A 27,883-nucleotide genomic window follows, 5' to 3' on the forward strand; every position below is an offset into this window, starting at 1 on the left:
TACTATAGTTTCAGCTTCCTGTTATTTCCAGTCACATTTCTAGGAAATTGTTAATCGCCATAGCAACAGTCCTAACCTAATGTCTCATCATTTTAAAGCGCACGACTTGTCAGTGTGTCTAAACTGCTGATGCTGCAGTTACCACACGACACGTTTAGGCCCCGTCTCCTCTGAACGTGTCACCTCTCGAAACCAGAGCAGCGCGTCAACTCGAGGGCGTCTCCACCGGCTCCACCGGCTCCACCGGCTCCACCGGCTCCACCGTCTCCACCGTCTCCACCGGCTCCACCGGCTCCACCGGCTCCACCGGCTCCACCGGCTCCACCGGCTCCACCGGCTCCACCGGCCCCACCGGCAGCTGCAGCAGGACGTTCACGCTCGCCTCTGGATCTGAGTTTGTCAATGGGAAAGAAAATCAACCTTGACTGGACGCGTTTAGCCTCTTGTGTCTTGTCCACAGTGAAACTAACAGCTGAACACACTTGAATTTACCTTCTGTACAAACTCACCACGGCAAACGCCAGGATTTCAAAAGTAAATTTCAAAGCACTAATGAACAGTTTAAACAAAACAGATCTGCTCCAGGAGCACGTTGTGCTGATGGTAAACGCACAAATACAACAGTAGATGTTTCTGTGTATTTTAACGAGGATACAATCCTACACATAAAGCATCAAAAAAATAGGATGGATCATATTTTCTGAGCTATACACGTGCAGGACGTGTGTCCTGCTCGTGCCCTGGAGCCGCCCTCATTCACTTTCAGTGCATTCTAAAAATTATACATCCAAATGTGCAGTTTTTACGCTCACGTAGAGAGAAATATGCACACAGTGGCCCTTACACTGCTCAGAGTGATATGGGGCACTGGCCTTATATGTCATTTCAATATGTAGATATTAAAATAATTATGCAGATTTAAAAAAAAAAAAAAGTATATAATTTTGACCTTTATTTGAAAATTTTATTTGGCCAGTGCTTAAAAACATTTTCTTTGGTTGTCTTTAGTCCCAAACAGCTTTCTTCAAATAATTCTTCAGTTTTTCAGTTTATTACAACATTTACTGCATTTAATGTTCACAATCCACAATCTTTTTTTTTTTATTTAGTTATGAAATAAACAATAGTATTTTAACCTTTAACCAGAAGCAGAGTGTGAAAAATCCCTCAGTCGTTGAGGTAGAATCCAAGACCAAAGAGAAATTCAAACGTTTCTTTAGGTTGAAAACGTTCAGAGCAGAACTGAAAAAGACACTTGGATGAGCAGTGAAACATTTTCAGCGTAAATAAAATTGTATTTCTGTTTTGTTGTACAGCTCTGTGTTTGTGTTCTGTCGTTCGCTCGTCTGATAAAAGTGATTTCATATTTAAACTCTTCTTTATTTCTTCACCTTGTATCACGTGAGCCCCGTCTGCTCTGGTTCACTTGTCGCTTCAGAGCCTAAAATACTTTAATATGAACACAGCGGGAGTACTGCGCCCTCAAACGCAGTAGTAGTAGTAGAAGTATTTTGTGTCTGCGTCTCGTCTGCATGAGCGAGTCTGATTAGAGCTCAGCCAATGAACAAGACCAAAACAAGAGGCTCCTCGCCCCCCCGCAGAGCTTAACACACACTCTTCTAACGCACTGTACGACATCATCTCAATACCCCAGAAGTACTTTATGGATACTTTACTGTCACATGACGCTGGGGGGGTTCTACGTGTATCTCTATGGCAGAATGTTCAGCGATTATGATGTAGACGCAATGAACATGACAAAACTGACAAAAAATGTTTAAGATTGTCAAGAAAAAACACAAAAATGGATTCAAAGATCAGTTTTTCAGGAGGATGTGATCAGTCCGAGTTTGATTTTCAACAAAAAGGTGAAAGTGACTGAAACTTTAACTTAACTTGAACTTTTTTGTGTGAGAAAAACGTGTTTAACAGCACAAATCAGCTCACATTTTCTAGTACCAACTAAACTAAACCAGCTGTTTTGGTCGGACTGTGTTAAAATAAAGCTCAGGTTATTAATTTACATTATATATTTATTTAATAAAAAAAAAATTCCCCCGTGACCCAGCCCCGAAGAAACTGAAGAAAATGGCTGAATGGATATTTATTTAATTTATCTATTACTTCAACTGTTGCTATTATCAATTTACTTTTGTTTACTCAATTTTTATTTACTTATTTATATTTATAAGTAAAGTTTCTGTGTTTTATGGTTGTAAGTTTGTAAATTGTAAGTTCTGTGTGGTTTTATAAAACATATTCCCAGGTATTGTCTACGATACTGTTGGTCTGGAAGGGTTAAAATCAATTCTAAAATGAACTTGATCCCTGAGTTTGAGTCACGATTCCCAAGTTTGATTCCTCGAGTTTGAGTCCCGATTCCCAAGTTTGATTCCTGTTTGAGTCACGATTCCCGAGTTTGAGTCACGATTCCCAAGTTTGATTCCTCGAGTTTGAGTCACGATTCCCGAGTTTGAGTCACGATTCCCGAGTTTGAGTCACGATTCCCGAGTTTGATTCTGAGTCGACGATTCCCGAGTTTGAGTCAAGAGTTCCGATTGAGTTTGAGTCACGATTCGTTTGATTCCTGAGTTGAGTTAGTCACGATTCCCGAGTCTGAGTCACGATTCCCGAGTTTGAGTCACGATTCCCAAGTTTGATTCCTGTGTTTGAGTCCTGACTCTCAAGTTTGAGTCCCGATTCACAAGTTTGGTTCCCGATTCCTGAGTGTTAGTCCCAATTCCCCAGCTTAAGTCTTGATTCCTGAGTTTGATTCACGATTCCCAAGTTTGATTTCTGAGTTTGAGTCACGATTCCTGAGTTTGATTTCCAAGTTTGAGTCCCGACTCTCAAGTTTAAGTCCTGATTCACGAGTTTGGTTCCCTATTACAGAGTTTTAGTCCCGATTCCCAATTTTGATTCCTGAGTTTGAGTCACGGTTCCCGAGCTTGAGTCTTGATTCCCGAGTTTGTTTTCCAAGTTTGAGTCCCGACTTTCAAGTTTGAGTCCTGATTCACGAATTTGGTTCCCGATTCCAGAGTTTGAGTCCTGATTCCTGAGTCTTGATTCCCAAGTTTAAGTCCCGATTTCCGATTCCCAAGTTTGGGTCTGGTATGTATCGTATCTGCAACTTCTTAATAATTCCAGCTCTATTAAACATTTATTTTAATAATTTTAATATTACAAATCTCGAAAGAAACGAGATCATGCAGATATTATTGAAATTTGTCAATAAATATTATGTTTTTTTCACGACTTAGTCCCAGTTTTTAATTTTGGCCCAATGTGAATTTGAGTTTGATAGAGAAATAAAATCGCACCTCTCGGCTTTTCAAGGGAATAAAGTAAAGTTTCTGTGTTTTATTTTTGGAAAGTTCTACGTGATTATATAAAACACACGATACCGTTGGTCTGGAAGGGTAAAAATAAATTCTAAAATGAACTTGAAGTCTTTGCGGCGGCGTTAAAATCTGTAAATGTGCTGAGAGTGATAATGTCCCGATTCTGAGTGCTGTTTTTTTTGTTTATTTCTCTGCAGAATAAATGCGTTTTTGTGTTGTTTTCGGTTTCCGTGTGGGCAGAAAGTGAAAGTGTTTTGATGTGGTTTTGGCGTGGGAGGCGGCACCAGAGGTTGAGACGCGTTTTAACATCACAGATTCGAGTTTAATGTATTCAGAGACAAAAACGAGGAACGCTGAAGCCGACGGGACCACGGCGACGCGGTGACTCACACAACGCAGCAGACGCAAACCCAAATGTGACTCCAAATGTGACGGACGAGATTAAAAACAGATTAAAAGCACGAAAATTAAACGTACAATATGTAACTTTACCATTTTAGTGGAGGGTTAATGCTTTTGTCCAGAATGTTCCACAGTCTGGCATTAAACGCGTCTGTCTTTATTGGTTACTTAGTGTTTATAAAATAGCCTCGGAAAAACTCCTCTCCGCAGACCTGACCTGTCTTCAGAGAGATATATACGTTTAATAATGCCTCACTGTGGAACTTTTCATATCAAGCAGTAGCATCTCCATGGAAACGAGCGGGAGCCTCTGTCAGAAAAGTTACATAATGAGGTAAAAGTAGTAGTAGTTGTAGTTGCAGCAGTAGTAGTGCTAGTGACAGTAGTAGTACTAGTAGTAGAAGTAGCAGTAGGAGCAGTAGTACTTGTCGTTGTAGTAGGAGGAGGAGCTGTAGTGGTAGTGGTGGTGGTGGTAATGGTAGTAGTTGTGGTAGTAGTAGTTTTAGTAGTAGTAATGGTAGTAGTTGTGGTAGTGGTGGTGGTGGTGGTAGTAGTAGTAGTTAGTAGTGTGTAAGTAGTAGTGGTGGTAGTAGTAGTGTAGTGGTGGTACAGTAGTAGTGGTGTAGTGGTCAGTAGTAGTAGTAGTAGTAGGTAGTTGTGGTGGTAGTAGTAGTTGTGGTGGTAGTAGTAGTAGTAGTAGTGGTAGTGGTGGTAGTAGTAGTAGTCGTGGTGGTAGTAGTAGTGGTGGTGGTAGTGGTAGTGGTAGTAGTAGTAGTAGTAGTGAGTGGTGGTGTAGTAGGTAGTGGTAGTAGTGTGTGTGGTAGTAGTAGTAGTAGTAGTAGTAGTGTAGGTGTGTAGTAGTAGTAGTAGTAGTAGTGTGGTGGTAGTAGTAGTGTGGTGGTCAGTAGTTGTGTGAGTAGGTAGTAGTGTGTGTAGTAGTAGTAGTGGTAGTAGTAGTAGTAGTAGTAGGTAGTAGTGGTAGTAGTAGTGTGGTGGTAGTAGTAGGTGGTAGTAGTAGTGTAGTAGTGTAGTAGTGTGGTGGTGGTAGTAGTAGTAGTGGTGGTAGTAGTGTGTGGTAGTAGTAGTAGTAGTAGTAGTAGTAGTAGCAGTAGTAGTAGTAGGTAGTGTGTAGTAGTAGTAGTGTGTAGTAGTAGTGGTAGTGAGTAGTGGTAATAGCTCCTGTCGTCCGCTCCTGTCGTCTGCTCTGACTTTGTGTCTCTATATTTACTCTGCCAAATGTCTTCATGTGATCTGCTGCTCTAAATACTCTCACTCACTCAGTCTCTTTATATCAGCTCTTTGTTTAACGACAACGACGCTGAGGATCTGAACCCGCACGAGAACTCACAACCTCCAACAACAACACGTCTACTTTACTTTTATTTAACGACATGAGGTTTTACAGACATCAGAAATACAGAGAAATACAGAAAACAGACATTCTGATTGTGAGCGGGGTCGCCTCTCCACAGATCTGACCTGGAACTTGGTCTGGTTTTGGTTTTTGGAGTTTGAGTCCCATTGTCTGAGTTTCAGTCCCGATTCTTGACTCCTGATTCTAAGTTTGAGTCCCATTTTCTGAGCTTGAGTCCTGATTCCCGAGTCCTGATTCCCGAGTCCTGATTCCCGAGTGTGAGTCCTGATTCCCGAGTGTGAGTCTTGATTCCCGAGTGTGAGTCCCTTGTGAGTCTCCCGAGTGTGAGTCCCGAAGTCCCTATTCACAGTGTTTTCGTCCCGAGTTTGGAGTTTGATTTGATTCCTGAGTTTGAGTCTTGATTCCTGAGTTTGAGTCTTGATTCCTGAGTTTGAGTCTTGATTCCTGAGTTTGAGTCTTGATTCCTGAGTTTGAGTCTTGATTCCTGAGTTTGAGTCTTGATTCCTGAGTTTGATTTCCAAGTTCGAGTCCCGATTGACGAGTTCAAGTCCCAATTCACGAGTTTGAGTCCCAAGTTTGATTCCCGTGTTGGAGTCCTGATTCCTGAGTTTGATTCTCTAGTTTGAGTCCCAATTCACAAGTTTGAGTCCCGAGTTTGATTCCTGTATTGGAGTCCTGTTTCCTGAGTTTAATTCCTGAGTTTGAGTCCCGAGTTTGATTCCTGAGTTTGAGTCCCGATTCCCAAGTTTGAGTCCCGATTCCCAAGTTTGAGTCCCGATTCCCAAGTTTGAGTCCCGATTCCTGTGTTTGATTCCTGATTCCAGAGTCTCTATTTCCAAGTTTGACTCCCGATTTCCGATTCCTGAATTTGATTCCCGATTCCCGAGTCTCGATTCCCGAGTCTCGATTCCCGAGTCTCGATTCCCGAGTCTCGATTCCGAGTCTGAGGGAGGAGGGATAGAGAGATGGAGGGTGGGTAAAAAAACTGCATTTTTACTGTGGGCTCGCCTCTCCACAGATCTGACCATGGAGACAAAGAGGCAGCATTCTCTACATCAGAAAAGTTCCGTAGTGCAGCTTTAACTCGGCCGTGTGTTTTAGTTTTTCGTGTGTAGAATCATGAATGAGCAGCGTCTCTCGGTGTTTAAGAGGCTGGAGCTCGGGGCCGTGACTCGCGGTTCCCCGGCGGCCGCAGCAGCAAAGCCTGATGGGTAAAAAGGATCTGAAGCGCTCGTCTGCCGCTCGCATAAATCTGCATACGTAATGAGGAGAGACGCCGAGGGTTCGTTTAGAGACACTTACACCTCCGTCCCACTGAGAGAAAGAGAGGGAAGAGGAGGGAGAGAGGGAGGGAGGAGAGGAGAGAGAGAGAGGAGGAGGAGAGGAGGAAGAGAGGAGAGAGGGAGAGGAGGGAGGGAGGAGAGAGAGGGAGGAGAGAGAGGAGAGAGGAAGAGAGGAGAGAGAGAGAGAGAGAGGGAGAGAGGAGAGAGGGAGAGGAGAAAGAGGGGGAGGGAGAGGAGGGAGAGGAGGGAGAGAGAAAGAGAGGAAGAGGAGGGAGAGAGGAAGAGGAGGGAGAGACAGAGCAAAGGAAAGAGGAAGGAAACGGAGAGGGATGAAGATGGAGGGAGAGAAAGGGAAAGAGAAGGGGTGAGGAGAGAGAGGGAGAGAAAGAGGGAGAAAGAGGGAGACAGTGAAAAGAAGAGTGGAGAAAGAGGAAGAGAGACGGAGGGAGGAAAAGAGGGAGAGAGAGTGGAAGGAGGGATGAGGCAGTAGGAAGCTGAGAAGGAGAGAGAAGTGGAGCTTCGTCGGGAGCGTTCGTCGGGAGCGTTCGTCGGGAGCGTTCGTCGGGAGCGTTCGTCGGGAGCGTTCGTCGGGAGCGTTCGTCGGGAGCGTCGAGCGTTCGGAGCGTTCGTCGGGAGCGTTCGTCGGGAGCGTTCGTCGGGAGCGTTCGTCGGGAGCGTTCGTCGGGAGCGTTCGTCGGGAGCGTTCGTCGGGAGCGTTCGTCGGGAGCGTTTCGTCGGGAGCGTTCGTCGGGAGCGTTCGTCGGAAGCGTTTGTCCTTCGCTCCGTTCATGTTCGTCGGGAGCGTTCGTCGGGAGCGTTTGTCCTTCGCTCCGTTGGTGTTCGTCGGGAGTATTATCACCGTCCTCGCTCGTGTCAGTGATGCATGAGTCCCGACGACTGGCCTCCCCGAGAACAATGAGATAAAAAAAAGATCTATGGCTCAGCTTTTTATCAACAAAATTACACTTTTTAATCTCAAATTTATTCCACGTTTGTCTCCGGAAAAGGATTCGGAGGATTCGGAATGTTACAGTTTTGTGGATTTGACTTTCAGAGCAGCTTAAAGGACTCGTGTTACACTGTTTTATTTTAGTTTCCTCGTCTTAAACAGATCTGCAGTTGTGTTTTGTTTCATTCGTACGTTTAACTCACAAAAAATGCTGCAGATTTAGGCTGAGTTATTCTCTCTGTTCCACCTCGTGATGTCATCATGTGGTGATACAGGAAATACTCCACTGTGTTTTTAAATTCCTTACATCTTCACTAGAATCAACTGGATCATTTCACACAAAAAAATGAACCTCTTTTTATTCCAAAATGTCCTGATTTTGTCCTGGGTTAGTTTTGGGTTTTGTCCTGGATTTGTGCTGGTCTAGGGACCTGTTTTATATCTGAGTTTAGTCCTGGTTTAGTCCTGGTTTAGTCCTGGTTTAGTCCTGGTTCAGTCCTGGTTCAGTCCTGGTTCAGTCCTGGTTTAGACCTGGTTTAGTCCTGGTTTAGTCCTGGTTTAGTCCTGGTTCAGTCCTGGTTTAGTCCTGGTTTAGTCCTGTTTTAGACCTGGTTTAGTCATGGTTTAGTCCTGGTTTAGTCCTGTTTTAGTCCTGTTTTAGACCTGGTTTAGTCCTGGTTTAGTCCTGGTTTAGTCCTGGTTTAGACCTGGTTTAGTCCTGGTTTAGTCCTGGTTCAGTCCTGGTTTAGTCCTGGTTTAGTCCTGTTTTAGACCTGGTTTAGTCCTGGTTTAGTCCTGGTTTAGTCTTGGTTTAGTCCTGGTTTAGACCTGGTTTAGACCTGGTTTAATTCTGTTTTTTTGCTGGTTTAGTCCTGGTTTAGTCCTGGTTTAGTCCTGGTTTAGTCCTGGTTTAGTCCTGGTTTAGTCCTGGTTTAGTCAGTCTCTTTTCACAGATTCTAACTCCGTGTCTGTTGTGTTTTTGTGTTTCCAGGTTCGGAGTTCTGCTTCCGTAACTTCAGCAGTCCGTCCGGGATGATCGAGTCTCCGGGTTTTCCGGACAAATATCCTCACAACCTGGAGTGTTCGTACATGATCATCGCCCCGCCCCTCACCGACATCACGCTCACCTTCACCACCTTCGACCTGGAGAACGACCCCCTGCAGGTGGGCGAGGGCGACTGCAAGTACGACTGGCTGGACGTGTGGGACGGCCTGCCCCAAGGTACTACAAATACTACTACAAATACTACTACAAATACTACAAATACTAACTACAAATACTACAAGTACTAAAAATACTACAAATACTACAGATAATACAGATAATATAGATACTACAAATACTAATAATACTCAAGTGTGTACTGTACTGTAACTGTGAGAGTTTATATAAATGGACAGAGCTAACCTGGAAGTGAACATGGGGGCACTTCCGGCTCCATCGACTCTGGCTCCAGTTCACGTTCTATTGAAAAACCGTCGCCTGTTTCTTTGTTGCTGCTGATTTGAGCCTCGTTATTTTGGTCTTAAAATGTTCTCTCACTCTACTCTACTCTCTACTCACTCTTAGGACGATATGGAGCAAATCATTTATTTCGATATCTGTACAGGAAAAATAACCTCCCTAAAAAGTACTACAAAAACAAATACGCCAAATTCCACAAGGTCACGACTCCTTTAGTCCAGGTCTAAAACAAGACTTAACAAGGTCTAAACCAGGTCTAAACCAGGTCTAAACCAGATCTAAACCAGGACTAAACCAGGACTAAACCAGGTCTAAACCAGATCTAAACCAGGACTAAACCAGGACTAAACCAGGACTAAACCAGGTCTAAACCAGGTCTTAATCAGAACAAAACCAGGTCTAAACCAGATCTAAACCAGGACTAAACCAGGTCTAAATCAGCAAAAAAACAGAATTAAACCAGGTCTAAACCAGGTCTAAACCAGGTTTAAATCAGCACAAAACCAGGTCTAAACCAGGTCTAAACCAGGTCTAAATCAGCACAAAACCAGGTCTAAACCAGGTCTAAACCAGGTCTAAACCAGGACTAAACCAGCGAAAAAAACAGGTCTAAATCAGGTCAAAACCAGGACTAAACCAGGTCTAAACCAGGACAAAACCAGGACTGAACCAAGACTGAACCAGGACTAAACCAGGACTAAACCAGGTCTAAATCAGCAAAAAAACTGAATTAAACCAGGGCTAAACCAGTTTAAAACCAGGACTAAACCAGTTCTAAACCAGGACTAAAGTAAAGGGAGACAAAATCCTACAGGGGGGTCACTTTACTTTAGTGGTATGTCGACCTCGGGGTCAAAATCCTGTCTCACACCAGCCTCGATGAGCTTCATTTGACTGTCTCCACCACAAACAAACCCAGAGTTTTGTTTTGTTTCTGTCACACAAACACAAAAACTCTGCAGATTCAGGTTCAGTTTTGGAAACACAAACAAACAAAACCCGACTCCAGGTTTGTTTTTTTTCGAGGAGGTAACGGCATAAAAAAACAAACAAAAAAAAAAACCCCGATCTGAAGCTCACGGGAGGTAAACGTGCGCGATATTTGACCTTTAATATCTGAGATTCCACGAAAACAGAGCCAGACTTGTCGTAACGTTTCACCTTTGGGCCCAGACGCATAAATCCGGGTTAATCTGAATAATTCCCGGGAATGATCCAATGGGACAAAAGCGTTCTTAATATTATCTCGTGTTTCCTGCGCAGACGTATCGGGTCTTTGAAGGTTTTCCCGCTTCCTGGATTTGTTTACCAGGAGGAAACATTTAACACTGGCTCCTAAACGCGTCTCCTAGCTCCTTCGCTGCGGCCTTTCCTTATCTCCTCGTTTCCTTCCTCACGAAAAGGTTTAAGTGAAAGTCCGAGACCAAAAGGAAGAAAACATGAACTGAAAACAGAGTAAATCAACAGGGCTAAACCAGGACAAACCAGGTCAAAACCAGGTCTAAACCAGGACTAAACTAGGGCTAAACCATCTCAAAACCAGGTCTAAACCAAGGTCTAAACCAGGTCTAAACCAAGGTCTAAACCAGGTCTAAACCAGGTCTAAACCAGGTCTAAACCAGGTCTAAACCAGGTAAACTAAACCAGGTCTAAACCAGTAAACCAGGTCTAAACCAGGTCTAAACCAGGTCTAAACCAGGTCTAAACCAGGTCTAAACCAGGACTAAACCAGGGCTAAACCAGGACTAAACCAGGGCTAAACTAGGTCTAAACCATCTCAAAACCAGGTCTAAACCAAGTTCTAAACCAGGTCTAAACCAGGTCTAAACCAGGTCTAAACCAGGTCTAAACTAGGACTAAACCAGGGCTAAACTAGGGCTAAACCACCTCAAAACCAGGTCTAATCCACCTCAAAACCAGGTCTAAACTCGGGCTAAACCAGGGCTAAACCAGGTCTAAACCAAGTTCTGAACCAGGTCTAAACCAGAACTAAATCAGGGTGAAACCAGGTCGAAACTAGGGCTAAACCAGGTTCTAAACCAGATATAAACAGGGCTAAACCAAGACAAAACCAGGGCTAAACCAGGTCTAACCTAGGTTTTAACCAAGTTCTAAACCAGGTCTAAATCTGGTTCTAAACCAGATCTAAACCAGATCTAAACCAGATCTAAACCAGATCTAAACCAGGACTAAACCAGGTCTAAACCAGGTCTAAACCAGATCTAAACCAGATCTAAACCAGGACTAAACCAGGTCTAAACCAGATCTAAACCAGATCTAAACCAGGACTAAACCAGGTCTAACCCCGGTCTGTCGCGCTGCTTTAAATAAGTGGTCTGGTCTCGTGCAGATTGTGTTGGATTATCAGAGTCCCAGCGTGAGTCCTGTTTAAGTCTCCGCTTTAACACGATCCAAACTCCCAGATCCATCTGTCCACAGACCTGAGCCAGGACCCCGACCGGGACAAGACCGACCAGATTCACACACCACACCACAGACCTGATGTAGTCCACGCCACAGACCTGAGCCAGGACCCCGACCGGGACAAGACCGACCAGATTCACACACCACACCACAGACCTGATGTAGTCCACGCCACAGACCTGAGCCAGGACCCCGACCGGGACAAGACCGACCAGATACACACACCACACCACAGACCTGATGTAGTCCACGCCACAGACCTGATGTAGTCCACACCACAGACCTGATGTAGTCCACACAAAGACCTGACCACACCCAGACCTGACACACCACAGACCTGATGTAGTCCACACCACAGACCTGATGTAGTCCACACCACAGACCTGATGTAGTCCACACTAAAGACCTGATATAGTCCACACCACAGACCTGATGTAGTCCACGCCACAGACCTGATGTAGTCCTGACTGAACCATTTTTATCAGGGATGGTTTAGTCCTATTTAAGACCTGGTTTAGTCCAGGATCGTGCCCGTATAAGATCTGGTTTAGTCAAGGTTTAGTCCTAGGGTTATGTTCACATTTGGTCCTGTTCCAGTCCTGGTCTAGTCCAAATTTAGTTCCAGATTTAGTCCAAGCATAGTCCCAGTTTATCCCTGGTTTAGTCTTAATTTAGTCCTGGTTTAGTCCTGCTTCTTAGTCCTGGTTTAGTCCTGCTTTAGCCCCTGGTTTAGTCCTGGTTCTGTCCTCAGGAGTCTTTAGTCCAAACTCTAGTCTCTGTTCTCGTCTGTCGCCTCCAGCTCCGTCTCCGTCTCTTTTTCTGTGAAATCTGGGTTAGACTTTCATCCTCGTCGTTCTCTCTTTAAACGGGAGAAATTGTTTTTTAGCCTCTGAATTCACAACTATAATTGGAATTTAAAATCCTCTCGTCCTTTTTTTCTTTTTGGAATAATTAGGCCAATCTCCTCTTCAGTCTGAGTTTAATAAAGACACAAAGAGAAAGATCGAGGAGAAGAGCCGACGAGACGGATCCAAAACACAACGAAAAATCTGAAATAAGACAGACTCACAGTCACAAAATAGACCTGGTTTAGACCTGATTTAGTCCTGGTTTAGACCTTGGTTTAGTCCTGCTTTAGACCTTGGTTTATAGACCTGGTTTAGACCTGGTTTAGACCTGGTTTTCTTTAGTTAAAGTCTTGGTTTTGACACTGTTTTTGCCTGGTTTAGTCCTGATTTAGACCTTGTTAAGTCTTGGTTTAGTCCTGGTTTAGTCCTGGTTTAGACCTGGTTTAGACCTGGTTTAGACCTGGTTTAGACCTGGTTTAGACTTGGTTTAGACCTGGTTTAGTCCTGGTTTAGACCTGGTTTAGACCTGGTTTAGACCTGGTTTAGACCTAGTTTTTAGTCCTGGTTTAGACCTGGTTTAGACCTGGTTTAGACCTGGTTTAGTCCTGGTTTAGACCTGATTTAGTCCTGGTTTAGACCACTGGTTTAGACCTGGTTTAGACCTGGTTTAGTCCTGGTTTAGTCCTGGTTTAGACCTGGTTTAGTCCTGGTTTAGACCTGATTTAGTCCTGGTTTAGTCCACTGGTTTAGACCTGGTTTAGACCTGGTTTAGACCTGGTTTAGACCTGTTTTAGTCCTGGTTTAGTCCAGTTCCAGTTCTCTCTAAATCGATTCTTCACTCTGTGTTTGTGTTTTGAACTTGACATTTCAAACTAAAGAAAAACAAACCGAGACTAATTCATGTTTTTCATTTTCCTCTCGGTAAATTGGACTTTTTGTATCTGTGCTGTTTTGGACTCGGGGTAAAACTGAATCTGGATCCGAGCCGCGAGTCGAGACGTGGAGATCCTCTCTGACCTTTGTGAGCGACACTTTCACTGCTCTGCTTTATCACTTATACAACACAAAAACAAAAACACAGAGAAAACAGCAGCACTTTAAACGAAAAACACTTTAACACTGGATTATCAAAGTGAAAATAGTGACTACTGATTCTAAACCAGGTCCTAAACAAGTCTAGGTCTAAACCAGGTCTAGACCAGAGATGCAAGTCTAAACCAGGACTAAACCAGGACTAAAACAGGTCTCATCCAAATCTAAACTAGGTCTAAACTACCAGGACTAAACAAGGTCTTTACAAACAAACTAGGTCTAAACCGACTCTAAACCAGGTCTAAACCAGGTCTAAACTGACTCTAAACCAGGTCTAAACCAGGTCTAAACCCAGGTCTAAACTGACTCTAAACCAGGTCTAAACCAGATCTAAACCAGGCACGATACCAGGACTAAATCAGGTCTAAATCAGGTCTAAATCAGGTCGAAATCAGGGCGAAATCAGCACAAAACAAGGGCGAAACCAGGTCTAAACCAGGACTAACCCCAGGACTAAACCCAGGTCTAAACCAAGGACGAAACCAGGTTTAAACCGGATCTAAACCAGGTCTAAACACAGGTCTAAACCAAGGAAGATACCAGGTCTAAACCAGGTCTAAACACAGGTTGAAAGCAGGACTAGGACATCAGGACTAAACCAGTTCTACGACAGATTTAAACCAGGATTTTATCAGGTCCAAGCCAGGTGCAAATGAGATTTAAACTGCCGTGTACTAACCAGGTCTGACCCAGGTCTGACCCAGGTCTGACCCAGGTCTGACCCAGGTCCGACCCAGGTCTGACCCAGGTCCGACCCAGGTCTGACCCAGGTCTGATCCAGGTCCGATCCAGGTCTGACCCAGGTCCGACCCAGGTCCGACCCAGGTCCGACCCAGGTCTGACCCAGGTCTAATCCGTACCTCAGTCCTCCTGATATTCCTGATGTTCCTGAAGTTCCTGATGTTCCTGAAGTTCCTGATGTTCCTGAAGTTCCTAATGTTCCTATTGTTCCTGATGTTCCTGATGTTCCTAATGTTCCTAATGTTCCTGATGTTCCTAATGTTCCTGATGTTCCTGAATGTTCCTGACGTTCCTAATGTTCCTGACGTTCTTGATGTTCCTGAAGTTCCTAATGTTCCTAATGTTCCTGACGTTCTTAATGTTCCTATTGTTCCTGATGTTCCTGATGTTCCTGATGTTCCTAATGTTCCTATTGTTCCTATTGTTCCTGATGTTCCTGATGTTCCTGATGTTCCTGATGTTCCTAATGTTCCTATTGTTCCTATTGTTCCTGATGTTCCTGATGTTCCTGATGTTCCTAATGTTCCTATTGTTCCTATTGTTCCTGAAGTTTCTAATGTTCCTAATGTTCCTGAAGTTCCTGACGTTCCTGTTTGTGTTGCAGTGTCTCCTCTGATTGGTCGGTACTGCGGGACAAAGATCCCTCCTGAGATCCGGTCTTCGTCCGGACTCCTGTCCCTGTCCTTCCACACGGACATGGCCGTCGCTAAAGACGGATTCTCCGCTCGATACAACATGACGCACAAAGAAGTCAGCGACTGTGAGTCAACTTTACCTTTTATTCATTTATTTAAAGTTCTAATGTGGAACTTTTCTGGTGAACGGTCTGCAAGGAGCTTCAAGTCTAAAACTGAACTAAACCAGGACTAAACCAAGACTAAACCTGGTCTTACACAGGACTACATGTGGACTAAAAAAGACCTAAACCAGTGGACTGCACCAGAACCTAACCAGGACTAAACTAGGACTAAACCAGATCTAAACCAAGACTAAAACTGGTTTTATGCACGACTAAATGTGGACTAAATGTAGGCCTAAACCAGTGGACAAATCCAGAACACTAGGACTAAACCAGGACTAAACCAGAACTAAACTAAAACTGAACCACGACTAAACCAGGACTAAACCAGGACTAAACTAGAACTAAACTAAAACTGAACCACGACTAAACCAGGACTAAACCAGGACTAAACCAGAACTAAACCAGGACTAAACTAAAACTGAACCACGACTAAACCACGACTAAACCGGGACTAAACCAGAACTAAAACTAAAACTGAACCAGGACTAAACTAGGACTAAACTAAACTGAACCACGACTAAACCAGAACTAAACCAGGACTAAACCAGAACTAAACTAGGACTAAACTAAAACTGAACCACGACTAAACCACGACTAAACCAGGACTAAACCAGAACTAAACCAGAACTAAACCGGAACTAAACCGGAACTAAACCGGACTAAACCGGAACTAAACCGGGACTAAACCGGGACTAAACCGGGACTAAACCAGAACTAAACCAGAACTAAACCAGGACTAAACTGGGACTAAACCAGGACTAAACTAAAACTGAACCAGGACTAAACCAGGACTAAAACCAGGACTAAACCAGAACTAAACCAAACCCGGACTAAACCAGGACTAAACCAGAAAACTAAACCAGGACTAAACCAGGACTAAACCAGGACTAAACCAGGACTAAACCAGTGGACTAAACCAATACTAAACATTGTCTAAACTAAAACTAAACCAGATTTTGAGCATCTTTTTATTATTTCCTGATTTAAAGCTGCACCGTGTAACATTTCTGGTGAACGTTCTGTAACAACCACCAGCATGCTAACCGCGCCCTTCCTGATCCTCACACAACTATACAACTCTATAGAAACATTAAAATAAAAGCTCAAATACAAGTTTTTTTTTTTTTTTTTTTTTTTGTGGCGGGGCATCTGGTTTAAAATGAGGACGGAGCCGAGGTCGAGTTTTAAAATAAGTGGATTAAAAAGTTTTGAAAGTCACGGAGAGATAAGAGAAAGAACGGAGAGAAAAAAAAAAAGAAGACGAAGAAGAAGGAGGAGAGAGATTTAAGCCGGAGCTGTGAGGAGACGGAGCGACGGGTCAGAGCTCAGGTCGACACGAGGCGCACCGAGTCAAACTCATTTATATTCACCAAGAAGAAGAAGAAGAAGAAGAGGGGGATTAAGAGAAAGAGAGAGAGAAGGAGGGAAGGAGGTGTTATTTAAGGAGAAGAGAAAGGTAGAAATCTGGTCTGTTCATTATGATAAGGTGAGTGAAAGAGAGAGAGAGAGAGGAGGGAGAGAGAGGGAGAGGAGGGAGAGAGAAAGAGAGAGAGAAGGAGGAAAGAAGGGGAGAGAGGGAGGGAGAGAGAAGAAGAGGAAGGAGGGAGAGAGTGAGGGGGAGCGAGAGAGAAGGAGGGAGAGAGAAAGAGAGAGAGCAGAAGGAAAGAAGGGGAGAGAGAGAGAGAGAGAGAGAAGGGAAGGAGGGAGAGAGAAGAAGAGGAAGGAGGGAGAGAGTGAGGGGGAGCGAGAGAGAAGGAGGGAGGGAGAGTGAGAGAGTGAGGGAAGGGGAGAGAGAGTGAGAAGAGAGAGATAGCAGAGGGAGAGAAAGAAGAGAGGGAGAAGAGAGAGAGGGAGAGAGGAGGGAGCAGAGGGAGGAAAAGGGAGAAGAGAAGGAGAGAGAGGGGGGAGAAGGAGAGGAAGGGAGAGAGAGAAGAGAAGAAGCAGCGGGATGGAGAGAGCAAGAGGGAGTAGAGAGAGAGAGAGAGGAAGGAGAGGGAGAAGGAGGGAGGGAGAGAGAAAGCAGAGGGAGAGAGGGAATAGAGGGAGGGCGAGAGAGAGGGGAGGGAGAGAAGGAGAGAGGGAGTGAGAGAATGAGAGACAGGAGAGAGAGAAAGAGGAGAGAGAGAGAGCAGAGAGAGAGAGAAAAGAGAGGGAGGAGGGAGAGGGAGCAGAGAGAAAGAAGAGAGAAAGAGAAGAGAGAGAAGAGAGGGAGAAGAGTGAGAGATGTATTATTTAAAGGGAAGAGAAAAGTAAACATTTGTTCTGTTCATTTTTAGACGAGTGGAAAATTTTGATTTTAAATTCCATAAACTTGACTTAACCGTCCCCAGATACGAGTTAAAATGTTCATACTACTACTACTACTACTACTACTACTACTACTACTACTACTACTACTACTGCTACTACTACTACTACTACTACTACTACTGCTACTACTGCTACTACTACTACTACTACTACTACTGCTACTACTGCTACTGCTACTACTACTGCTACTACTACTACTACTACTACTACTACTACTACTACTACTACTACTGCTACTGCTACTACTACTACTTACTACTACTGTTACTGCTACTGTTACTGCTACTACTACTACTACTACTACTACTACTACTACTACTACTACTACTACTACTACTACTACTACTGCTACTACTACTACTACTACTACTGCTACTACTACTACAGCTCGTCTTCCTCCTCTAACCCTCTCTCTGTCTCTTTCTGTTTCTCTCTTTTTTCTCAGCGTTCCACTGCAGTCTGGCGTTGGGGATGGAGTCGGGGAAAATCAGCGACGACCAGATTTCGGCGTCCACCACGTTTTACGACAATCGCTGGTTGCCGCGGCAAGCTCGCCTCAACAACGACGACAACGCCTGGACGCCGTCCGAGGACAGCAACAAGGAGTTCATACAGGTCAGTGCACGCCGCCTCTGCACACAGAGTCACTAAAGCTGCACTCTGTCACTTTTTGGATGGGCGTCTGTCACCTGTTTGTTTCTATGGATACGTCCCTGCTCTGGAATGTTCCGCAGTGTGACTTTAAACAGCTCGACTTTACATTTATTCAATTACTGGTGGTTTTAGAGCTCAAAAATACAGAGAAAAACAAACATTCTGACTGTGAGCGGGGTCGCCTCTCCACAGATCTGACCTGGAACTTGAGCTCTGTGAAGATAGGAAGGTTTAATGCCATACCGTGGAACATTCCAGACAAACCAATAACAACATCTCCAGAAAAGCAATTTTTTTTCTATTTTTAATTCTGTTTATTCAAATTTAGCAATTTACAAAATGTACAGTTTTGCACATTTGAATCATTCAGAGACAAAAAAAAAAAAGAAATATTTAGAATTATAATAAATAAATAAATACGTAAATAAATAAATTAAATTAAATTAAAAAAATTAATCAAACAAAACACCCGCACAAATTAAAAAAAATATATAATAATAATGATTTTAAATATATAAATTTAAATAAAGTATAACATAAAAAATAAAATAATGAACAAAACAAAACACCTTCACAAATTAAAAATATATATATATATATAATAATAATGTAAAATATATACATTGAAATAAAATAAAATATAAAATAAAAAATAAAATAATGAACAAAACAAAACACCCACACAAATTAAAAATATATATGATAATAATTTAAATATATATAAAATTAAAATAAAATAAAAAAATAAAATGAAATATAAAAGAGCCCTTGTTTGTTTCTCAGTGAAAACAATATTTTTTTTGTTTGTTATTTTATTAAATTTTTTGTTGTTGGAGGTTTTTACTTTTTCATTTCAGTAAAATCAGACTCAGTGGGGACCGGAAAAGTTACACGTTACACCTTCAAGTGTTATGCTCCTAGTGTAATGTACGTGTTTCACCTTCAGAACTGTAAGTGCACGATTAGCATTCCATTGTCTGGATCTCTCCCTTCAAAAAGATTTTTAAAAAGATTTTTTTTTTTTTTTTTGCAGCGCTTCTTCAGATCCGATGTATTTTCTCTCATTTTTGCATCTGTCCCTAATGTATAAACACCAGAATTTGTGAATTATTTCATGTTTTATTTTACCAATTAAATTAACGTCAGATTATTAACTCAGATGTTGCGTCCAGACCATAGACCGCGTGAAAAACTCTTGTCATTTTGGGCTTAAAATGTTCGTATTAACCCGCTCTACATGATCCTGGAGTTTTTATTTTGGTATTTTGTCGCTTCTTAGTAATTCGCTGACTGCAGACCTCGATGAGCTTCATTTGACTGGAGTTACGTGTGACGATGTGCTCCTTTAGTCCACTTTTTTACACCGTCGCTGCTCTTAACTTCAAATAACAAACGTAGAAAAGTAAATAGGAGAGATAATTGGTTTTATATTTTATTTACAAGTCTTAAATTTGATAGAAAATGTTAAGTTATGCACAAACAACATTTAAAAGTCTGGCTCGAGCCCATTAGCCGCGTGTTTGTCTCCGCGCCGGTGCCTCTTTAAATAAACCGTTGCATTTGCATGTGATTGAAAACAGAATCACGCGTCGTAACGTAAACGGACATGTAAACGGTGTCGGCGCAGAGTGTTTAAAGTGTGTTTAAAACGGTGATCTGCTCTAATCCCGGCGACGCTCCGCCAGGCACGACTCTCCTCCGCCAACGGATGGAAAATCCTGGATGGAAATGAGGATCCGGAGCTGGAGCGACGAGAGCAGAGAGCGACGAGGAGAAAATATAACAAATATTTAAAATACTCAGGAGCAGAGTCGATACACAAGACTGATTCTGATACTACGAGGTCTGAACAAGGGCTAAATCAGGTCTAAATCAGGTCTGAACCAGGCCTAATCAGGTCCAAACCAGGTCTAAACCAGGACTAAACTAGGACTAAACCAGGTCTAAACCAGGACTAAATCTAAAGGTCCAGGTCTAAACCAGGTCTAAACTAGGTCTAAACAAGGTCTAGACAGGACTAAACTAGGTCTAAACCAGGACTAAACCAGGACTAAACAGGTAAACTAAACCAGGTTTAACTAAACCAGGACTAAACTAGGTCTAAACCTAAACAGGACTAAACCAGGACTAAACCAGGTCTAAACCAGGTCTAAACCAGGTCTAAACCAGGACTAAACCAGGACTAAACCAGGTCTAAACCAGGTCTAAACCAGGACTAAACCAGGTCTAAACCAGGTCTAAACCAGGACTAAACTAAACCAGGTCTAAACCAGGACTAAACCAGGTCTAAACCAGGTCTAAACTAAACCAGGTCTAAACCAGGACTAAACCAGGTCTAAACCAGGTCTAAACAGGTCTACTAAACCAGGTCTAAACCAGGTCTATAAACCAGGTCTAATCCAGGTCTAAACCAGGTCTAAAACCAGGTCTAAACCAGGTCTAAACCAGGTCTAAACCAGGTCTAAACAGGTCTAAAACAAGGTCTAAACAAGGTCTAAACCAGGTCTAAACCAGGTCTAAATCCAGGTCTAAACCAGGTCCAGGTCCCAGGTCTAAATCAGGTCTAAATCAGGTCTAAATCAGGACTAAACCAAGTCTGAACCAGGACTAAATCAGGTCTAAACCAGGTCTAAACCAGGTCTAAATCAGGTCTAAATCAAGTCTAAACCAGGTCTAAACCAGGACCTCGGTCTTCCTCTGTTTGTTTGTAGCTTGTTTATCCTCCATCTTGGTGCTGTAGACCAACACTGAACATCAGAGCAGCTCTTTCTCTATCTCCTCCTCTCCTCTCTCCATCTCCTCTGTCTTCTCCTCTTTCTCCTCATTTCTCTCCATCTCCTCTCTCTCTCTCTCTCCTCATTTCTCTCCATTCTTCTCCATCTCCTTCCGTTTCTCAATCTCTTCTCTCAGCTCCTCCTCTCTTTCCTCCTCTCTCTCTCTCTGTTTCCTCTGTCTCCTCCTCTTTCTATCTCCCCCTGTTTTTCCTTTCTCTCCTCCTTGTCTCTCTCCACCTCCTCTCTATCTCCTCCTCTCATCTACTCTCTCCATCTCCTCCTCTCCTGCCTTCTCCTCTGTCTCCTCCTTCTTGTCTCTCCATCTCCTCGTCTCTCTCTCCTCGTCTCTCTCCATCTCCTCTGTCTTCTCCTCGTTTCTCTCCTTCTCTCTCTCCATCTCCTCATCTTTCCCCATCCCTCTCTCTCTCCTCTTTTCTCCTTCCTGTCTCTCCTCCTCTCTTCTCTCTCTCCTCCTCTCTCCACCTCCTCCTCCTCCTCTCTCCATTTCTTCAGTCTCGTTCTCCTCTCTCCTCCTCTTCTCCTCCTCCCTCCTTCCTTTCTCCTTCTTCTCCTCCTCTGTCTCCTCCTTTTCTCCATCTCCTCCTCTCTCTCCTCTCCTCTCATCTCTCTCTCTCTCTTCTCCATCTCCTCAGTCTCCTCTCGTTCTCCTCGCTCTCCTCCTTCCTCTCCCTCCTTTTCCCCCTCTCCTCTCTCCATCTCCATCTCCTCTCTCTCTCCCTCCTCTCTCTCCTTCTCCTCTCTCTCTCTTTTCTCTCCATCTCATGTCTCTCCTCCTCTTTCTCTATCTCCTCCTCCCCTCTCGTCCTTTCCTGTCTCCATCTCCTCTCTCATCTCATCTCTCACTTCTCCTCCTCTCTCCTCCTCCTCTCTCTCCTCTGTCCTCCCCCTCGTGTCTCTCTCTCTTCTTCTCTTCATCTCCTCCTTTTTCTCCTGTGCCTCTCATCCTCCTTTCTACATCTCCTCTCCATCTCCTTCTCTCTCTCCTTCTCCTCTCTCTCTCTCTCTCCATCTCCTCCTCTCTCTCCTCTTCCTCTCCTCTCTCTCCTCTCTCTCTCCTCTCTCTCCTCTCTCTCTCCTCTCTCTCTCTCTCTCCTCCTCTCTCCTCCTCTCTCCTCCTCTCCTTTTCTCTCCATCTCCTGTCTCTCCTCTCTCTCTCTCTCTCCTCCTCTCTCTCTCCTCTCCTCCTCTTCTGTCCTTATCTCCCTCCATCTCTTCCTCTCCTCCTCTGTCTCCTTCTCCTCTGTCTCTCTCTCCTCCTCTCTCTCCGTCTCCTCCTCTGTCTTCTCTCTTCCCTTCTCTTCATCTCCTCCTCTTTCTCCTGTGCCTCTCATCTCCTTCTCTCCTCTCCTCCTCTCCCTCTCTCTCTCTCTCTCCTCTCTCCTCTCTCCTCTCTCCTTCTCCTCCTCTCTCTCTTTTCTCTCTCTCTCTCTCTCTCTCTCTCTTCTCTCTCTATCTCCTCCTCCCCTCTCGTCCTTTCCTGTCTTCCATCTCCTCTCTCATCTCATCTCTCACTTCTCCTCCTCTCTCCCCTCCTCCTTCCCTCTCTCCGTCTCCTTTCCTCTCCTCTGTCCTCCTCCTTTCTCTCCATCTACTCCTCTCTCTCCTCTACCTCTCATCCTCTCTCATCCTCCTTTCTCCATCTCCTCTCTCTCCTTCTCTCTCTCCATCTCCTCAGTCTCCTTCCACTCGTTCTCCTCGCTCTCCTCCTTCCTCTCCCTCCTTCTCCCCTCTCCCTCTCTCCTCTCTCCATCTCCTCTCTCTCTTCCTCTCTCCTCCTCTCTCTCCTCTCCTCCTCTCTCTTTTCTCTCCATCTCATGTCTCTCCTCCTCTTTCTCTATCTCCTCCTCCCCTCTCGTCCTTTCCTGTTCTCTCCATCTCATCTCTCACTTCTCCTCCTCTCCCCTCCTCCTTCCCTCTCTCCGTCTCCTTTCCTCTCCTCTGTCCTCCTCCTTTCTCTCCATCTACTCCTCTCTCTCCTCTACCTCTCATCCTCTCTCATCCTCCTCTCTCCATCTCCTCAGTCTCCTTCCACTCGTTCTCCTCGCTCTCCTCCTTCCTCTCCCTCCTTCTCCCCTTCCCTCTCTCTCTCTCTCCATCTCCTCCTCTTTCTTCTCCTCCTCTCTCTCTCTCCTCCTCCTCTCTCTCCTCCTCTCCTCTCTCTTTCTTGTCTCTCTCTCCTCTATCTCCTCCTCCCCTCTCGTCCTTTCCTGTCTCCATCTCCTCTCGTCTCATCTCTCACTTCTCTCCTCTCTCCCCTCTCCTCTCCTCTCCTTTCTCCTCCTCTCCCCTCCTCCTTCCCTCTCTCCGTCTCCTTTCCCCTCCTCTGTCCTCCTCCTCTCTCTCCTCTACCTCTCATCCTCTCTCATCCTCCTTTCTCCATCTCCTCAGTCTCCTTCCACTGTCTCTCCTTGCTCTCCTCCTTCCTCTCCCTCTCTCCTCTCTCCATCTCCTCCTCTTTCTCTCTCCCTCTCTCCTCCCTCCTTCTCTCCATCTCTCCGTCTGCAGTCGTTCTTGTGATAGATGACGTTGTCTGTGTGAATGGATTCCTGCATTAGACACATTGATCTCAGACTCGGCTCACAGGAAACACACACACACACACCCGACACACACACACACACACACACACACACACACACACACCTCCAGATGCCCCCCCGGCTCGTCTGAGGTGGGGGGTAAACGTTTTTTTTTTACCCCCCCGGGTTTCATCCAGCTGTTCTGTCTGCGCTCACATCTGCACGCCTCAATAATCCGTCTGTAACTAAACATTCTTAAACATTTTTTACTCCAATAAAACACAAAAATTAATTAAAACCCAACTTTAAACCTTTGTGTCTGCACCGAGACCGAACCGGACCAAGTCACAGGTCAGATCTGTGGAGAGGCGACCCCGCTCACAGTCAGAATACTTGTTTTTCTTTGGATTTTTGCTCTAAAAAAACCACCTGTATTTGAATAAATCTAAAGTAGAGCTGTTTAAAGTCACACTGCGGAACATTCCAGGTAGAGCAATGACATAGAAACAAGCACCCAGCCAAAAAGTTACACAGTACAGCTTTAAAATAAGTCAAATAATTCAATTTGTATATGTTTTTAATTCTTTTTTGAGTAGTAAAATGTACAACGGCACATTCTGATCACGTCTGCTGTTGTTTGAAGTTAAAAATTCAAGAGCGCTAAACTGTGGGTTTCAGGATGATGTCATTAAGATCGTTGCCATGGTAATTAAATATTTTATATCCTGTCGTCTGGATGGCAAAAAGTCCTCATCTCTCCTAATTTTCTGTTTTAACCCATTGTAAAAAAATAAAAATAAAATAAATAAAAAAAAAAAAGCAGCCTGAACTTAAATATATTACATTAATATATTAATATAATATTCTAACTTAAACTAAGTTAAAAATGTTAAGTAATGAAAGTCATCATGTTTTTACTCATAGCAAGTGAAGTGAAGTCAACTTGAAATGGTTTAGTTTTTAAAATATGTAATTGTTTTTTTTGTTTTGTTTTTTTGTTTTAGTTTTTTTTTTTCAATACATAATTTTCTGTTTTAAAGCACTGTAAAAAAAAAAAAAAAAAAAAAAAAAAAAAAAAATTCTAACTAATACTAAGACTAGCGGCAAGTACAAGCAACTTAAAAATACTTTAAACCGACTTAAAGATGCAGTGAGTCACTTTTCCTGCCCATAACAGGAAACTAAAACCCATGAAAAACCAATAAATAGTGAAGTCAACTTTTTATGAACTTAAAAATTCTAACTTAGACTAGTGGCAAGTACAAGCAACTTAAAAATGTTAAGTGATGATTGATTTATAGAAAAACAAACCCATTAATAAGTCAACTTAAAATGGTTAAGTTATAATAGTTTATTGTTAGTTTTTTCTGTCTTAATACATTGTTAAAAGAATAAAAAATAAATATTCTAACTTAGACTAAGACTAGCTGTGTTATTTTCTGTTTTAATGCATTGTAAAAGAAAAAAAAACTTAAATATTCCAACTAAAGACTAGCGCCAAGTACAAGCAACTAATAAAAGTGACATTTTTACTTTTTAAATTCAACCTATTGATTTGATTGAACATATAGAAACATTTTAAAGCAGCGTAACATGTGATAAACGGGTGAGTCGCCCCCAGAGCCTCGTCCAGCTGCTGTGTCTGTGGAAACATCTGGACTGTTCAATAATCCTGTCTGCAGACGAACTAAAGCTTTACATGGAAACGCTTCTGTAACGCAAATATATCCTGTACTGTACGTCCTGTTGCTGGGCAGAAATCACCTCTGTACGTTTTGATCTTCTAACGGTTTAATGATGCAGATGTTCTGTTTGTATTAAAGTCTTTAAATGGAAAATTGGACTTAATATATTTATTTAGGGTCAAAATGTCTGTTGTTGTAAATAAGCTGTGTTTCATTTGTTTTTCAATATAAAACCAAAAATAAGAAAATGAAAAATCAACTGTTTTTTTTCATTATTTGTCTCTAAAACAAAAATAAAACAACGGATAACGGTTAGTTTTTTCAGTTTTTGATTTTGTGTTTAAATGAAAAGTGGAAAAAACGGATAACGACATTTACATGACGTCCGTGACTGTGATGCTGGACTTTTACGCCACATACGGACTGAACCAGGACTGATCCAGGTCCGGGACCAGACCGGGACCAGAGTGGGACTGAGACCGGGACCAGACCGGGACCAGACCGGGACCAGACCAAGACCAAGACCAAGACAAGACCAAGACAAGACCGGGACCAGACCGGGACCAGACTGAGACCAGACTGAGACCAGACCGGGACCAGACCGAGACTGAGATCAGAACTGAAACCAGGACCAGACCTAGACTGAGACCGAGACAAGACCGGAACCAGACCGAGACTGTGATCAGAACTGAAACCGGGACCAGAGCGGGACTGAGACTGAGACCAGACCGAGACCAGACTGGAGGCTCAGAGCCCGCAGAGGCTCAGAGTCAAAGCTCGGAGTTCACTCTGGTCCCGCTCTGGTCCCGCTCTGGTCCCGCTCTGGTCCCGCTCTGGTCCCGCTCTGGTCCCGCTCTGGTCCTGGACCTGGATCAGTCCTGGTTCAGTCCGTACGCAGGCGCAAAAGTCCGACATCACAGTCACTGAAGTCACGTAAACGGGAAACGGTCGTTATCAGTTTTTTCCATTTTTCATTTAAACACAAAATCGAAAAACTGAAAAAAAGAATTGTTATCCGTTGTTTCATTTTTGTTTTAGAGACAAATAATGAAGAAAACTGTTGTTTTTTCATTTTCTTATTTTTGGTTTTATATTGAAAAACAAATGAACGAATGATACACGGATTGTAAACGCTGAGCTGAACCATGTTAAAATTAAACATATACATTTAATGAAAAGAAATTAGTTTTTTAAATTCTTATTATTCATTTTAGCTTTAATTTTCAAATGTTTATTAACAAACGCTGGCCACATTTACATTAAGTTTAATTCTGAATTATTTGTTAAATAGTTTGGAATTAAAATATTCAAGCATGCGCTGAACCACCGACATTATTTTTAACAAGAATAAACGTTTACATGATCGAGGAACAAATTAATTTGGCTTTAAAATCTGAATAAACCACCCACTTACATCGAAATTAAGTTTAATTCTGAATAATCATTTTCATTATTCATTCATTTACATGGTCTTTTTAAAGCTGAATTAATTTTTATGCAAAATTAAATTATTTTTATTCAGAATTAAAGCTCTCTTGGGACAAAAATGACACTATAGTGAGAAACAGGTGACCTTTAATAAAATGTAGAGAAATTAAAACGATTTAGAGACCAGAGCAGAGTTTTACCGTCACTGAAATCCTGACAACTAGCAAGCTATGTGCACACTTCCTGCTTCTAAGACGATAAAACACTTGTAATAATAATTAGATGCAGACAGTTCACCGCTGATATGGAAAAGGTGCATTTATTTCTCCGTTTCGTCTCTCCCCAGGTGGACCTTCACTTCCTCAAAGTCCTGACCGGGATCGCCACGCAGGGGGCCGTTTCCAAGGAGACGCAAAAGTCCTACTTCGTGACATCGTTCAAGCTGGAGGTCAGCACCAACGGGGAGGACTGGATGGTTTACCGCCTCGGCAAGAACCACAAGGTGAGACCGGCTCCGTTTGTTTACACACAAACACGACACACCGGCGCTTTTCTACGGGCTGGAATTTCAGGATCGTTTCCCACGGCGACGGATGGAAACTGGTTTGAGATTTTATCTTTATTTTAAGGACAACGGTTTGTTTACTGATCAGTTTTGTCTGTTAGAGCAGAGCGGTTCAGAGAAGTCACTGATCAGACGGAGAGTTTGGGACTAAACTTTCAAACTCGATTTCGATACTAAGGAACAGACTTGAGACTCGATACTGATACTGATACTGATACCACGATAATAATAATAAAAACACTCTTTCTGTAGATGGTAGAATGTAATTATCAACATTAAATGGTTGTAAAAAAACACAGAGGAAGTGAAAGTTTTTATATTTATTCACATGATAAAGGGACCTCCTTTATACAATAAAAAAAAAAAAATAAATAAATGAATAAATTAAATAAAACAAGCAAATAAAAACAAAATGACATGAACTCGTATTTGATTGCGTATAAAATAAAATAAGCAATAAATAAAAAAATAAAATAAAATAAATAAAAATAAATAAGCAAAATAAAATAAATAAAAAATAAATAAATAATAATAATAAATAAAATAAATAATAAATAAAAAATAAATAAAAATAAAATAAAAAAAAATAAATAAAATAAAATAATAAATAGCAATAAATAAATAATAAATAAACATAAATAATAAATAAATAATAAAAATAAAAGCAATAAATAAAATAAATAAGCAAATAAAATAAAATAAGCAAAAAAACCAAAAATGAGCTTAACTCATATTTGATTGCGTATAAAATAAAATAAGCAATAAAAAAATAATAATAATAATAATTAAGCAATAAATTATAAATAAATAAAAATAAATAAGCAAATAAAATAAAATAAGCAATAAATAAATAATAAATAATAATAAATTAATTAATAATAAATAAGCAATAAATAATAATAAGTAAATAAATAAATAAATAAGCAATAAAATAAGCAAATAAAAACAAAATGACCTTAACTCATATTTGATTGCGTAAAAGCGCCCGTCTCTCTTTTCTTTTCTGCGTGTTTGAGCCTTAACCTCTTTCTCCTGGAACATCCTGCAGCTTTATCAGCAGATTCCTCGCCTTAAGCGCTGCTCCTCTTCCTTGACAAAGTTTACGAAGCGCGACCGAAAGTCATGAGACCGGGCGCGAAAAAAACAAGGGTCAAAACGGCCGGCGCGAGATAGCGAGGAGGAAGGAGGGGACGAGGACAAAGCTC

General features: G+C 42.5%; 1 protein-coding gene across 1 annotated transcript in view; it reads left to right on the plus strand.

The window, feature by feature from the left end:
- The window catches only part of LOC110168349 (neuropilin-2-like), a 186,401-nt gene that overhangs the window by 72,473 nt on the left and 86,045 nt on the right, over positions 1-27,883 (plus strand). The window contains exons 4-7 of the mRNA XM_055163701.1: positions 8,342-8,572; positions 14,525-14,680; positions 17,478-17,647; positions 26,460-26,615. Of these exons, the coding sequence (XP_055019676.1) occupies positions 8,342-8,572; positions 14,525-14,680; positions 17,478-17,647; positions 26,460-26,615 (713 nt within the window). The remainder of the gene's footprint in view (positions 1-8,341; positions 8,573-14,524; positions 14,681-17,477; positions 17,648-26,459; positions 26,616-27,883) is intronic.

This window comes from Boleophthalmus pectinirostris, unplaced genomic scaffold (assembly GCF_026225935.1).
Source record: "Boleophthalmus pectinirostris isolate CB_2022bp ecotype Guang Dong unplaced genomic scaffold, ASM2622593v1 HiC_scaffold_11, whole genome shotgun sequence".
NCBI classification, from domain to species: Eukaryota; Metazoa; Chordata; class Actinopteri; order Gobiiformes; family Gobiidae; genus Boleophthalmus; species Boleophthalmus pectinirostris.